Source organism: Amblyomma americanum, chromosome 3 (genome assembly GCF_052857255.1).
Source record: "Amblyomma americanum isolate KBUSLIRL-KWMA chromosome 3, ASM5285725v1, whole genome shotgun sequence".
NCBI classification, from domain to species: domain Eukaryota; kingdom Metazoa; phylum Arthropoda; class Arachnida; order Ixodida; family Ixodidae; genus Amblyomma; species Amblyomma americanum.
This window is the reverse complement of record NC_135499.1, coordinates 63,266,038-63,280,911: the sequence shown is the minus strand read 5'-3', so window position 1 is coordinate 63,280,911 and position 14,874 is coordinate 63,266,038. Positions and strand designations below refer to the sequence as shown.

Below are 14,874 nucleotides of genomic sequence, written 5' to 3'. Positions count from 1 at the left end.
TTTACCGAAAGGTATGAGAGAGACAATGTTACGCTTAGGACATGGCGCCATCGTGGTCGGACACCACGGTGTTCAAAAAATGGTGTCTAGAATCACCGAGGAATTCTTCTGGCCAGGTGTCCAGAGTGACATTGAACGCTTTGTTCTTTCGTGTGACGTGTGCCAGAGCACAGTTCCAAAGGGAAGAGTTTGTCCCGTACTTCTGGGCAAGATGCTAACCACCGGCCTGCCGTTTCAAAGAGTGGCTATTGACATTGTGGGCCAATCTCTCCAGTATCCGCGAGAGGCAATAAATATGTGCTTATTCTGGTAAGAGAATCCTGACACTATTTCATTGAAGGCTATTGACAGTATTCAAGAGGTGGAGGGTCTTGTGGCCACTTTCTTGCGTTATGGGTTCCAGAGAGAAATTTTGAGGGACCGGGGCTCGAACTTTACGTCGCAACTAATGAAGGAGGTTAACCGACTTTTGTCAGTAAGGCACTTACTAACAACGCCATACCATCCCATGCGTACTAGGCTTGTAGAGCGCTTCAACTGTACCCTAAAAATATGATCAAGAAAATGTACCAGGAGAGACCTACTGATTGGGATAGATATCTCCCAGCTCTTTTGTTCGCTTACCGCGAAGTACCGCAAATAAGTCTTGGTTTCTCGCCCTTCGAGATGATGTATGGGAGAACAGTTAGACGTCCACTTACAATACTTAAGGAGCTGTGGGCTAATATAGAGATTGCGTCAGACCTCAAGACTACATACACATACGTTCTTGAGTTGCGGGACAAGTTGGAGGAAACATGCAGGCTTGCACATCAAGGCCTGGAAAGGGCGCACGAACGCAATAAGGGCTACTATGACAGGAAAGCCACTCACAGAAATCTAAACCCTGGCGACAGGGTTCTCATATTGCTACCCACGGATCATAATAAGCTACTATTGCAATGGATGGGCTCTTACCTTGTGACACGGAAGAAAAATGACTCGAATTATGAGATATCGATAGATGACACAAAGAAGGTTTCCATGTAAATATGTTGAAAAATTATGAAAAATAAGTCCCTTACGGCGGTACGCTCCCACGGTGGCATGCTCGGTAGTGGTAGAGGATACAGATGATGATGTCGAGGTGACTACGTGCAATGGGAAGAAAAGTGTAGGATGGAATAAGGAACTAATAAACCCAAATTTCAATGAAGGCAGACGATCACAGCTCTACTCCAAATCAAGGGGGATGTGTTTTCGGATGGACCAGGCAAAACGGAGGTCAAATGTAGAAAATCAAATTTATATACAGACAGAGTCCAATAAACGGCTTTAGCTATCTCTGGGTTGCATTTTTTTGTTGTTGTTCTTGATGTTGGGTGCTTATACAAGGGAATGTGTTGTCGATGTTAACTTGTATATTAAGGACACCGTACGAACAACGGCAGTGCTGTGTTAATGTTCCGCAAGTACAATTTGGTGTGCTGAATCAGTGGTGTGTTTTTGGTGTGTGCTTGACATCTACGGTGGGTTGTGTGCTCGGTCTAGAATCGCAGCAGAAGATAGTCGGTTGGCTGGAAGGTTCAAATATGAGTATGATGTGAGCAGTTTTTCATGGAAAAACTCTTGAGACAGGGGCCCTTGTCACATATAATAGTCAGTTTGAAATAGAAGTATGAACGAAGGAGGTTTGAAGAAGACGACGAGGATGACGATAAGCCTGGCGTGTATTAACCGAAGAATAAAGAAGATGAAGAATTATTCGGTGAGGTAGGAAGAGATGATTAGTGGAGAAGAAGAAGAGGACCCACGCAACGCTGCATCAGCACCGAACCGTGAGCACGAATGCCGACCACTAATAGTAGAACGCTAGTAGTAGACGCTAGTAGCAGTGTTTCCGTGTCGGTTTATTGATAGTCTGTGTTTTGTGTTAGTTTTGATAGTTCAGTTTGCTAGCGTTCGTGTCGCGTAGGGTGTAATTAATGTGAGTCTGTGTGGGCACGTCGGCGGCCTAGTCCATTCTTTCGGCCCGAGCGTTCCCCGGGTATCCGTGGCACACTGCCAGTGTGTAATCTTTTCGCTAATGTTGCAGTTGAGAAGCTTTGGTTTATCGTGTATTCTTATAATGAGGCAGGTATGTACGATATGAACATTGCGCGAGTCATTTGTGAATTGTCAATGTTTTTGTTTTTACAATCTTTCAAAACTCTCGCTCCGGCCCATCTTCACCGGTTCTAACAGGGGAGATAAAGGCAGTCTCACAAACGTTTTCACCAATACTGCTTTTATGTTGACTGGAGGGTGACCTTCCGCAGCGTATACGAAGTTATTAAATGCATCAGCTGATTGAAAACTGCGCAATGTTGTGCTGTCTGCAGTTGCAGTCATTTCTGCCGCCTCACAGAAGCTGCCTATGGGCGACTATGAAAAACGCTACGTCCGCCTATGGCCTTTTTTCATCGCCTTTCAGATGACTTATATGAATAAGCTACCCGTATGACTTCATTTTGCTTGCCGCTTCATAATATTGTGCTATATTTTTCCAGCGTTAAGTTTATTAAAATTGATGCATTCCTTGCTTTACATAAAGCACTTAAAACTTTTTTGTTCATATCGCATTTAGTATTCCCCTTTATATGCTTGGTTTAAGCTCCTTTGATGCTTTCGCCATGGGTCAAGCGTCGAAATAATGCGTGTAATAAACGTACTCAAGTTTCGTCGGCATCAGTTGTCTGTTAGACAGAGCACCAGTCAACTTGCGGCAGTGTGTCAAAAAATTATGGTAATTTGCTTTGGCTTTCGTTTTCAATATGCACAGAAACAAAATACTCGCGGGTTTTGCATGGGCGACTGAGCGATTGATTTAAGTAAACTGCAGGTGATCACCCGGTTCAGCTTCTAACACATAGGATGTGTGCGATTTCGCACATGCGTTACTATTAAAGATTTTTAGCGGGGTTGATATTTTTGCCGTGATGCGTTAAGCAATTTTATGACGCCTATTATTGCGTTAGCCTGCAGTGTAATGCATAACTCTGGTTAAAAATTTTGCATTTGAGTTCTGCTAAATTCAAGCCGCTACCTAGCACAAGTTCGAATGCATGATCCTTTGCCCAGCCAAAGTATCCTCTTATAAAAAAGACGAAGCCGTGGCTGTTTGTTCTAGGTTGGCGGTATACCACTCTAAACATAAGGAATTGCTTTCTAACAATACACTTAATTGCCATAATTTACACGAATTACACTCAAATATTTATTTCCATAATTTTTTTTCAGACAGTGCAGGAGGCCTTTTTTTTCTTACACCGAGGCTAAGAATCAATTTTGAGCCACCAAAAAGTTTTTAGGACACAAGACTTGTAACCTTACAGCAGCACAGAAATAACAATTTTTTTTATGATGAACCAACTAGCCCAGCAGCAAGTACTTCTGCAGAAATAACGTCTGCGTAAAAAAAAAGCTAAAATTGGCCAGAAAGGCACAGCTGCCACTGTTTCTTATTCCTGCAGGAGTAGGAACAAATTTAGTGAAGTAAAAAAATGTCCTTAATAGTGGGCTCTTACTTGTCCAAGCGTTCACGGGCCTGGCCCTCCACTAGCTCTGTCCACTAGTTTGGCCATCTGGCTGAGCACCTTGCAGAGCGTGCTCCCATGAGCAGGAGGATTGGTTGGGTGCGGGCATTTCCTTGGTACTGATAAAGGTGGCCATGGCCGCCCAACATGTTGAGCAAAATGGGAGGGTAGTAGGGTGGTTAGGATGAAGGAGAGAAAGTGAGATATAGTCATTTGCTGCAGTTGCCGCCAGACCAGAGGGCGTTTGGAATCTAGTGTACGGCGAGGTGGTTGGAGGGTGAAGTGCAGATAAGGCATTGCAATGAAAAAATAAAACGCGGGCTCCGCTCAAAAGGTGCCATGAAATACGCGGGCTCCGCTCAAAAGGTGCCATGAAATCATAGTTTCGTGCTGACAGCATCGCCATGACTTCTGAGGTTTAGTGTATTCGACTCCATTCATTTAGCAATTGAAGTCAGCTAGAATACTCGCGAACGCTCAACTTTAGGGAAGTGTCAATTCACGAGACTATTCGTCACAAGGCACACAATGTGATGTTTCAGGCACCTCAGTGCACGGGCAGTACTGTGTTTACAGAATGTTTTTTTCTTTCACATAAAGTATTCGTTTAAAACGTAACCTCCATGCACCAGAATTTTTTGCACATTGTTAGCAGCACAATAAAGATGTACTTGCAAACATGTACAATTACCTTTCCGCAGCAGGAAAACGTGTTGTCGGGCCAGCATGGTGGCCGCCGAAGCAATAAGACAATGGAGCTCCCATAGCTCTATTCTCATTGCCTTGTAAATAGCCATTTACGATGTAATCTGATGAAAGAGCTTGTTATGAGCTCTGGCCGCCGAGAATGGCGACGCCCTTAATATAAGTCAGTATTGAGCCAACAATTTTCCGCCTCAGCCGACACGATTCTCCACTTGTATTTTGGCCCAACGAGCGGGTGAGAAATTTCAGAAATTGTGAAAAGAAAGTGAGAATTGAGAAAAGACCTTAGGAAATTTCGCCACTCCTCAGCAGGCAACTTAGCGGAGACCGTCGGAAAATTTTATTAAAATGCAAGTGACCCCTGTGGTAGCTTCTTCAAGCAGATGCTGGCTTAGAATGACCAAGCTTATTTTGCGTAAGAGCGCACATCCGGCACCAACACTGCTATTTTTCTTTTTTTTAGCAATCCATAAGCGTAAGTCTGTGAAACACCCTGTATACTCAATTTAATATTTACGGAGAGAGAGCTGTAAAAGTGTTACAGTAAGGTTTACAATAAATCCTTTCAGGACATACAGCATGTTGGACATTTACCAAGAAAATGCTTGTGATGGCCATTTAAATACATTGTTTTTATTATTACGAATTTTCACCCATTCTCCTCACTACAGTCCTTCATTACGCACCCGGACTGAATGTCCGCTCTGCATGATGAGAAGTTCGCCTATTCCTCCCAGGCACCATAGGCTCTGTACCCGCCTGCAGTGACGCCGGGAGTGGAGGCGCAGGGTCCCACCCCCCGTATCGGCCGGGTGCGTATCTACCCGCACCCGGACCCACGGCCGGCGCCGCGACGGGTTCGCGTTTAACACGGCATCAGCGCTGGCGCCGGGTCTGGTGCCCGGCTCGTGGGTGTCCGCCTTAGCACGGAAGCCATTGGCATCCGCGACGTAGCTCACGGTCCGCAACAGTCCGTTGGCGTCCCGGTAGCCGTACGAGCCGTTATTAGCGTTGCTGGCATCTCCCTGTTCCTTGTGGAACAGCCGCGTCTCGAACTCGTCAGTGGTGTCGTAGCCGAAGCTGTACGGCTGGGGAGGCTGGAGGAATTCAAGGGGATAATTCTTAACAGCTGTGATCAATGCATGCTGACGACAGCATCATTGAAGAATGTCGACAGGCTGTGAAAACGTCGCAATTGGTTTTCTCTTTAATTCCCCAAAACTTCTCTGGGTTCCACAATAAGCTAAATGTCACTGCACGCGACGATTTGCTTACGCTTTAGGTTCTGCCAAAAATATGGGTGTTTTGATGAACTTAGAAATATGAATATTCCTGGAGAATAACGAAAGTCATTAGTATGATTAGCTATTTTGTATGTATTTTGAAATGAATAAAGTTAAGGTGCAGACCTTGATGTGAAGAGGTACTATAATCGTCTCGATGTTGTGAAATAGGGGAGGCGGGACTGCATTTTTTACATAAGGTGGGGTGAAAATTTACTTTCCAAAGTACTTTTTTGAGATCCGTGTCGAGTAAGATTAGGGTTGCATGAGGCGCTACCTTTCAGCTTCAGGGAGCCTAAAATGTCTATTTGTTTATTCGATAATATGTGCTCATCACTTTACGCCCCATTAGTCAAAAAATTAATGCACAACAAGATGCCCACTCAACGGAACCCCTTTTACAGCCCTGGCGCTGAGAGCAAGAAGTACCACAAAGGCCTTTACTTGGCCTTTGCTTTGTCGGCCTGTACTTGGCGAGTTGCTGAGCGTAAATTATGAATCCCCAGCCAAAAGACGGCGCACCAAGAAAAGCTACACACGGGACACAACGGAATACGAACATGAACACGCGTACGTACATAGGAGGAGCCAGCAACGGAGAAGCCAGGTGTAGCCGCCGCCACAAAGATTGGGCCCCAGAAACCTGCGCCTCGGAAACCGTGGTGGTGGCCACCGCCGAACACATTACTCGCGCTCACGCGCTCACAAAGGTGACTAAGGAGATAAGGAAGACAACCTGAAGGAGGAGGAGGAACAGAGATAATATCACGATTAGTTCTCGGTGTTTATGATTTCACACCTATCAGCAATCATACAAAGAAGTGCTTGGCTCCGTTAAAAGAGAATCCTCAAGAGAATTTCGTTGTGAGTACACTCACCGTAAGACGATCTAGGCAATAAAACCACGGCCGGTCTCGAGGTAGGCGTGCGCGCTCTTTCATACGGCCTTAGCATTCGCCGCGGAAGCAATACGACTTTTTCTCCGAGAGTTACACCGCCTGCCGCTGCTAGAGGCGCGACGGCCCTACCGCTGGCTCCACGCCTGCATCTGCGGCGGCGAATGGCTTTTGCCTGGTTTCGCGCTGTAGCCCGTTGGTTCATGGTGAGCGCAGCACCAAAATCAAAGAAAGCAAAATGCAGATGCTTAAACTGCGTATCTTAAACACAATCCACTTGTGCACAGATTCTTCGTCACAAACTATGCTCGATGAAAACATTTAAAATAAGCAATCACTCTCACATTTCTCAGAACTATGTCGAGCATTTGTGGATTTAAATACAGAAGGAAATACTCTGATCACTTCCTCGCGTATGTCTCATGGTCTGTGATTAAATGACAAGTTAATGCTAAGAGGAAAAGAATGAAATCTTGGAGAACGAAAGTGTCGCACTCATCCCATAAAAATGTACTATATCGAGGAAAATATTCTCTACGACGCGTGAGCCGTTAATCCGAGAGCGCCGTAGCTGGTGGCTTGAGACGATACTTGTAAAGTTGAAAGTCAGACTCATGTACACCAACGTTGAACTGTCAAAAAAACTGATTGCTGGGAGATGTATATAGTACTCGATTTCGCCGATATTGCTTTTCGCACGTCCTGAATCTACTTATTTTCACCCTCATATAGATCACAACTTCCTTGAACGATAGGCCTGTATCGATAGTGCAAAACAATGCTAATTACTAATGTGCGAGCATGTGTCAAGAAAAACTGTAATGCATTTTTCTCTGCTCGAAGCCAATGGCACGCGGCCTTTCGGCTTTTATTTTGAAACGAGAGGCCACCAGATTTCTCTGGAATGACTGTAGCCGCGCACAAGTCTCTCTTCATGTTCAAAATTGTTATAAGCGTATTAGCCGTCTAATGTTTCAAGTGCCTTGTTACCTTTAAATTCTGTTTTGTCGCTGCGCCGCCTGTTTGAGGACACGAGTTCGCCCATTAAACAATTTTCGACTTCGACACAAGCTTCTTTGTCGTCATTCTGGCCTGACTAACGCTACCAGAACGTAACAGAAGCAACCAGTACAAGCTGCGTATGCTGCCACAGATATTGACGCGTACTGAGTATTGCAATTTCAGAGAGTATGTATGTTCAGTGATTGACTTCAGCTACCATAAAGAGCGCCGTTTTTTGTTGTCCACGTATAATCAACCTGCGGCGTGTCCTGAAGCTGCTTAAAAAAAATTGGTTTAAATATCTTTGCGAAAGATCTCAGATTATGCAGTTGAATTCCCAGTGCGCTTTATTCTCTTAAATTCGGGGACTTTTATTAAGATGTAAGGGTCGCAAATGTTAATTTTTATTTCCTTGTATTGTAAGCTAAGCCAGCTGGTATAACGCGCATTGCTGTATGTTTTAGTGGAGCTCCGTTAGGTAGCTGAAATCTTCTTTTTCGGGTGCTACTTTGTTTCCTGAGTGACGTGAGGTAAGTTCGTGCCCTCGGGAGTTTTATCGAAAGCGATGACGAGGCTACAGAAATGCCGGAGAATATGCAAAGCTTTTATATTCATCGCCTCTCAGATAAGTCTGTTCGCTCGTAAAGGCCGATTTTGTTGACAGAACGCAGTTCTGAACTAATTTTGCTTTGCTGGCAGTTAGTTCATGCTTGCAGTTACTGTCAACTACTGACTTAACTTTTGCGCCAAACTTCAAAATGCTGTTCCAAGAGGAGATCTTGGACGTCGCGTGCGTGCAGCGTGCTCTGCTCCTGCGGCTGCAGGGTTGGGCTCCGTGTATACCTGTTCCTTTCGCGAATGACATGATGCGTTTTCCTGGGGAGCACATGAATTCTTGCTAATGCCGCTGTTGTGCAAAATTAAAGCAGCTGCGCTTGAAATTTCAGGAGCTATATGTACGCTGTAGAATCTTTTACTCTTTGAAACTTGCCATCCAAGTATTACATGCCGCATATCATTCTACACACTCATAAAGAACCTGCCGGAAGACGAACTATGTAAGCTGATAGCCTTGCTTTTTAGCCAAATTTAAGGGTACAACGTGTTGACGTCTGTGCTCGAAGCAATACGTTCGACCATACACAGTCGGGCTAAAGGAGAGAGCGCGCAATCGTTAATCCGTTGTTTCAAATTTCTCCCATGGCAAAGGGGCTGACTGCGCGGCCTTTGCGTAAATAGGTAAAATATAAAGTCTTGACGGTTACCACTGACGCAGGCCGAGGTGGGAGCGAGCGCGCGTTATTCTCTTGCTGCGTGAACGGCAGTCGCAGCGGCGGAGCGGTGGGGCAGTGGCGACCCCGCCGAGGTCCGGCGGGAGGCGGAAGCAGACCCCATTGCGAAGGCCGTAAGAGAAGCGCGCGCTCCCCTCGAGACCGGCCGTGATAAAACATAGTAACTGTCACGGTGAATTCACCTGTGTACTGTGAATAGTGAATAAATTAATTCGTTCATTCATCTTGAATAATTTTTTATCGCCAGTCGAATCATTGGTATGACGTCAGAATATAGCCTAGGTCATGTGAGGAATGCAAGAACAGTGATGTTTCAGCTGCCTCATAAACATCATTCCGGTTCGTGGAGCTGGCTAGCTTCAGTGTTGCAGTGAATTAAAACTAAGAACAAGCGTTTATGTTTCAGTTTATTTCATACCTGACAACAACTAGGCTAAGTTTTGATGTCATAGCAAGCACTTTGTTGATTGAGGCGACTACCTAGGCCTGCGAAGAGCGAATAAATTTTGAACTACAGCGCACAGGCGAACAGCGCGAGGCGGTTTAGGTTTGGCGACACACTCTGCGCACATTTCCGCGCAGCCTCCACTTTGTTATCATCCAGCCAATCGTAACAAGGCCACACGCTGGATCGCGTTAGCGATAAAGCAAAGCGCCATCGCGGCGTCACCCGAGGCACGCGTCACCAACGGCGGCTACAAAAACAGGCTGCCCGGCTGGGAAGAGCGGCTGTTTTCGTTCCGCTACCCGGACGAGCGTAGCGTGGGTATGTTCGTCTGCTGCCGTCGATAATAAACAGCTGTTACGTTTTATGTTGCAATTCGTCCTTCGACAGAATCGTATCCCACATCTGGCTGTGTAGGAATGGCTGTGTAGGTATAGCAAAGATATGCGCGCCATTATAAATAAGAAAAGTTGCTGCAAAATTCTTCCCTTCATTTTGGTGTTCACCTTAAAGGCCCCCTTCAGGGTGTATTACGTAAGTGGTGAGTTAATATATCCATCAACCAGTACAAGTAATTGCTTTGAAATATAAGGGCTTACAGCTTCTGAAAATACGCATGGGTTCGTGATGGCAGCGATATTGGTGGGGAGGGCATGCCAGTCGATAACAGTCAGCATTCCTTTTGATGTTAACTTTCCTTAAGTTACTGTAATTTCTAGAAAAAACTTCAATTTCGGGAAAAGCCCCTTCAAAGTCACGAAAAACACCTACTCTAAAACACTTAAACAGCATTTTTGGAGCTGCCGGATATAGAGCTTAGATAGCCATTTTTAAAATTAAAGTCCAGATAATCCGTCAAGATATGGCGCTTTGAAACGCTTTGAAAAAATGGGCGTATGGCGAGAATTCTGAGCGCTGCAATCAAATTGCATTTTACTGTTAAAAACAGTGGCTTAATATCTGGCAATGAGTCATTCATGCGAACCGTTTTACAAACTTGTTGCTTTTTATGTGGGATGAAAAGAATTCAGCATTGGGTTTCAGAGAACATTTTCAATATGGAGGACGCCTGCCAGAAAATCAGTCCTATAGGTAGTGCATAAGCAACCTTGTTTCTCGTGTTTGGTTATAACAGGCCAGGACAAAACCATGCACCAACATACTAGGGAACAAATTAAACCAATAAGCGAAACTCATCACAACATCCCACAAAACGGTAGGCAATGCTGAAAGCATTTGTCACCTTGTTGCACTTCAAACAACAAAACAAAGATTGTGACATTCTACTTCGCATAGTTTGCTAGCGTGGGCGTTAAAGCCTAAGATCTTGAACCACTACATCCATATAAAAACAAGTACTTATCTCAGTCTACAGCAGTGATCTTGACTCCATTTTAGAGCCACTCGACGTACTAAGAATGGGAGAAGTGGCCTTTGTTGTGAGCGGAGTTTCCATTGTACTTCATCTCTATACCTTATAATAAAGAAATGGAGGATCATAAGTGTTTAAGAATGCTTAAAAAAACGAGAGATATGACCATATTTGTTTTAACTTTCCTCCAACAAATACTGTACTGCAAAACGACGCTGCAACCCACAGAATTTGATCCCAATAATATCTACAGCATTCCAACATGCTTCTGTTTAAGTATAAAAAAAGAATCTTCGTTTCAATGTATCTTTCAATGGCGCAAACCTTAACTGGTTCTAACTAGCCCAAGATGGGGAATCAACACCAGAGTGAGGCGGTCAGCTCGGTTAGGTATATCCATAAGAAATAACGCCACAAACCGCTGTGCTCGGTACGCGCGGCGGCACACGTGGCGCCGACCAAGCCACCGTCAAGCTTTAATGCACATTACCTGACCGTATGCAACGCTTAGTGCTCCTCGTGATAGGGGAGGCAATCGTGACGAGGTGCTTCTTGCTTTTGTGCCAGTTACGATGTTACTGTATCGCCGTGATGGCCTCCACTGCGAGCCAGGCTTCTCGCAATCTGACACTGAGAACTTAGGGGCAGACTTAGTGGTATTCCGGTAATATCCCTGGTTCCCATAATAGCGTAACTTCTCAATTGGAGAATTTCTCAGGCAAATGCGTCCCCTGCTCTGTATGCCAGAAGCAGAAGTCCTGCATTTTTCGGTCGGTGTGGACTTCCAAGAGAAATCGACCTGCATTGCGGTTGATCGAGGTAGGAAGAGCTGATGTGGGGTTTCCAGTGAGCGCTGTCGTTGCGATAGGGAGTTTGAGTAAGACACAGCGCATGAAGACAGGACAGTGCAAAGACAACACAGGACGACAGCACTGTCCTGTCTTCATGCGCTATGTCTTACTCTAAAGTGATGCACCAACAAGCCCAAAGTTCCACCCTATTAAGATAGGGAGTTTGATCGTGTTATGCACGTAGACGTCAGGTCATTAAAACTTAAAACTAGCCAGTAGACTTGAAATTTCGTGTTACGAATATAAACTCACAACTGACTAGTTTTAAGAGCATTCCTCATCCCACCATGATATACATTAAAGCTATATTAGTCTCTTATGCCTTGATGAATTCTACTCGTGTATGCCTGCCGCTCTAAACATGAGTGTATTAGCTTTGGTTGTGCCTAAGGAATGGCAGCAAGTTTGCAATGGCATTAGAGTTCCCACTTTTCATTCGTAGGATGCTTGTAAATCAAGGCTAACACCTAGCGCTCTACAGCTTTCCTCCTAAATTCAGATTTAGAAGCCGCCATGTAAATCACCGCTGACTTCGTTCTTTCTTCCCTAGAAATCAATGTTGCGATAATCATTCTATGCACCAACTACTTCATCCTAAAAACAGAACTCTCTAAAGAACATCACAACACATCACTCTCCCCTCACCCTTCTTTTCTCATTAGCCATCACACTACGAAATATCTGCGCAACTGAATTACCACCTCATTACGCCATCAGGACGATGCACAGCGCGAGTGACTGTCAAAGGACATATCTATCCTGCCACCTTTGTTGTGCTACCGCAATGCTCCCGCGAAGTGATCTTGGGTATGAGTTTCCTTAATGAGCAACAGGCGAACATCGACCTCCGGTCCAAGCAGATCACGCTTTCGACGGACAAAGCCATCGCTTCGATGAGAACTGGAGAAAATCACGTTGCCCTGAGTGTCCTGGAGGAAGAAGTCAGCGTCCCACCCCGATCAAGCGTTATCGTGACCGTAGGCGCCACGAAAGCCATTAACGCTGAAGCCATCATCGAGGGGAACCTGCAGTTGTTTCTAGGCCGAGGAATCAGCATCGCAAGAGGCATCGCAAATTTCCGCAATGGCCAGGCCGAAGTACTGCTGACTAACTTCAGTGAAGAATACCGGCACATTCACAGAGGAACGACAATTGCTTTCTTCGACGAAATATCTGACGTAGACTGCTTAGCCCTCTCCGACTCCTCCGCAGAAGATTCGCCTGACCAAGAGAACTCGCCCACTTTCGACATCAACCCAGCCCTGCACCGGAACAGACAAGACCAGATCCGCAATCTGCTTCAAAGCTACAGTGAGTGTTTTTCGACATCGCCGAAGGTGCGACAGACGCCAATTCCAAGCATCGCATTATAACGGATCAACACGTCCGACCTCTCCGTCAAAGCCCCTACCGTGTGTCACCGCGAGAACGGCAAGCCATCCGGGACCAAGTCGAAGAAATGCTTCGCGACAACGTCATCCAGCCTTCAAACAGCCCATGGGAGGCACCGGTTGTTCTAGTAAGAACAAAAGACGGCGCACTTCGATTCTGCGTGGATTACCGCTGCTCGAACAACATAACAAAGAAGGACGTCTACCCCCTCCCGCGCATCGATGACACACTGGACCACCTCTGCAACGCCAAATATTTCACATCGATGGACCTCAAGAGCGGCTACTGGCAAATTGAGGTCGACGAAAGAGATCGCGAGAAGACAGCATTCATAACTCCGGATGGGCTGTTTGAGTGCAAGGTGATGCCATTTGGTCTCTGTTCCACACCAGCGACGTTTCAGCGAGTAATGGATACAGTTCTGGCAGGCCTGAAGTGGCAAATTTGTCTGGTATATTTAGATGACGTCGTTGTCTTCGCCTCGAGCTTTGAAGAGCACCTCAAAAGACTTCGAACAGTACTAGACGCAATGAAGTCGTCTGGCCTAACCTTGAAAGCAGAGAAATGCCACATTGCCTGCGAAGAGCTGCTGTTTCTAGGCCACATCGTTAGCAAGGAAGGAGTACGCCCAAACCCGCAGAAAACAGCTGCTATTGAACAGTTTCCACAGCCGGCCGATAAGAAAGCAGTGCGCAGATTTTTCGGACTGTGCGCATAATACCGACGATTTGTGGAAAACTTTTCGCGCATCGCCGAGCCCCTGACCCACTGACGAAGGCAGACGTGCCGTTTTAATGGGAAGCGCCGCAAGCAGAAGCCCTCAAGTAACTTCAGCGTCGTTTACAGTCCCCACCGATCCTTGCGCATTTTGCTGAAAACGCCGATACTGAAGTTCATACCGACGCAAGCAGCGAGGGACTAGGCGCCGTCCTCGTTCAAAAAAGCGACAGGCTGGAGAAAGTCAACGCATACGCTAGCCGTTTCTTTTCCAAGGCCGAGGCTAACTATTCGACAAGTGAGAAGGAGTGCCTTGCCATCATCTGGGCTACGTCGAAATTCCGCACCTACCTCTACGGACGGCCGTTCAAAGTGGTCAGCGACCACCAGGAGCTCTGCTGGCTTGCCAATTTGAAGGACCCCTCTGGCCGACTCGCTCGATGGAGTCTGCGTCTCCAGGAGTTTGACGTCACCGTCGTTTGCCCAGTCCGGACGCAAGCACTCTGACGCCGATTGCCTCTCACGAGCCCCTGCTTATTCACCGCCGCCGGACGACGATGAGGACGCCTTCCTGGGACCCATCAGCCCCAGCTGTTTTGCTTAGCAGCAACGCTCGGACCCCGACCTAAAAGGCCTCATCGAGTACCTGGAAGGCAAGGTTTCTTTACCCCCCGCTTCATTCAAGCGGGGACTGTCTTCTTTCTGTGGGCACAATGAGGTCCTTGTGAAGAAGAACTTTAAAGCGAACAACACAGCCTACCTCCTAGTTGTACCTACTTGTCTCCGCGAAGTTCTACCGGATTCACACGAGGATCCGACAGCTGGACATCTCGGGTTTACTCGCACCCTCCGCCGCATTCAAGACAAGTATTACTGGCCCCGACTCTCTGCCGATGTCGCACACTATGTGAAAACCTGCCGAGACTGTCAGCGACGAAAGATTCCTCCCACACGGCCAGCAGGACTTGTGAGCCCCATTGAACCTCCCTCAAGGCCTTTTCAGCAGATTGGCATGGACTTGCTTGACCCTTTTCCAACGTCAACATCTGGAAATAAGTGGATCATCTTAGCGACCGACTACCTGACCCACTACGCCGAGGCGAATGCCCTACCGAACGGAACAGCAGCAGAAGTCGCCAAATTTTTCATGGAGTGCATTCTTCTTCGACACGGCGCCCCCTATGTGCTCATCACGGACAGATGAACAGCATTCACGGCGGAACTAATGCAAGCCATCCTGCGCTACAGCCAAACCAGCCACCGTAGGACAACTGCATACCATCCGCAGACCAACGGACTGACCGAACGCCTGAACAAAACCATCGCCGATACGCTCGCTATGTATGTCGATGCCGAACACAAAAC

The 14,874-nt window shown here is 46.5% G+C and overlaps 1 protein-coding gene across 1 annotated transcript in view; it reads right to left on the bottom strand.

The window, feature by feature from the left end:
- Window positions 1-4,915: 4,915 nt before the first annotated feature.
- The window catches only part of LOC144123781 (uncharacterized), a 33,475-nt gene continuing 23,516 nt past the window's right edge, over window positions 4,916-14,874 (bottom strand). Inside the window, exons 3-4 of the mRNA XM_077656536.1 lie at window positions 6,121-6,256; window positions 4,916-5,356 (exon numbers count right to left, since the gene is read on the bottom strand). Of these exons, the coding sequence (XP_077512662.1) occupies window positions 4,925-5,356; window positions 6,121-6,256 (568 nt within the window). The 3' untranslated portion in view covers window positions 4,916-4,924. The remainder of the gene's footprint in view (window positions 5,357-6,120; window positions 6,257-14,874) is intronic.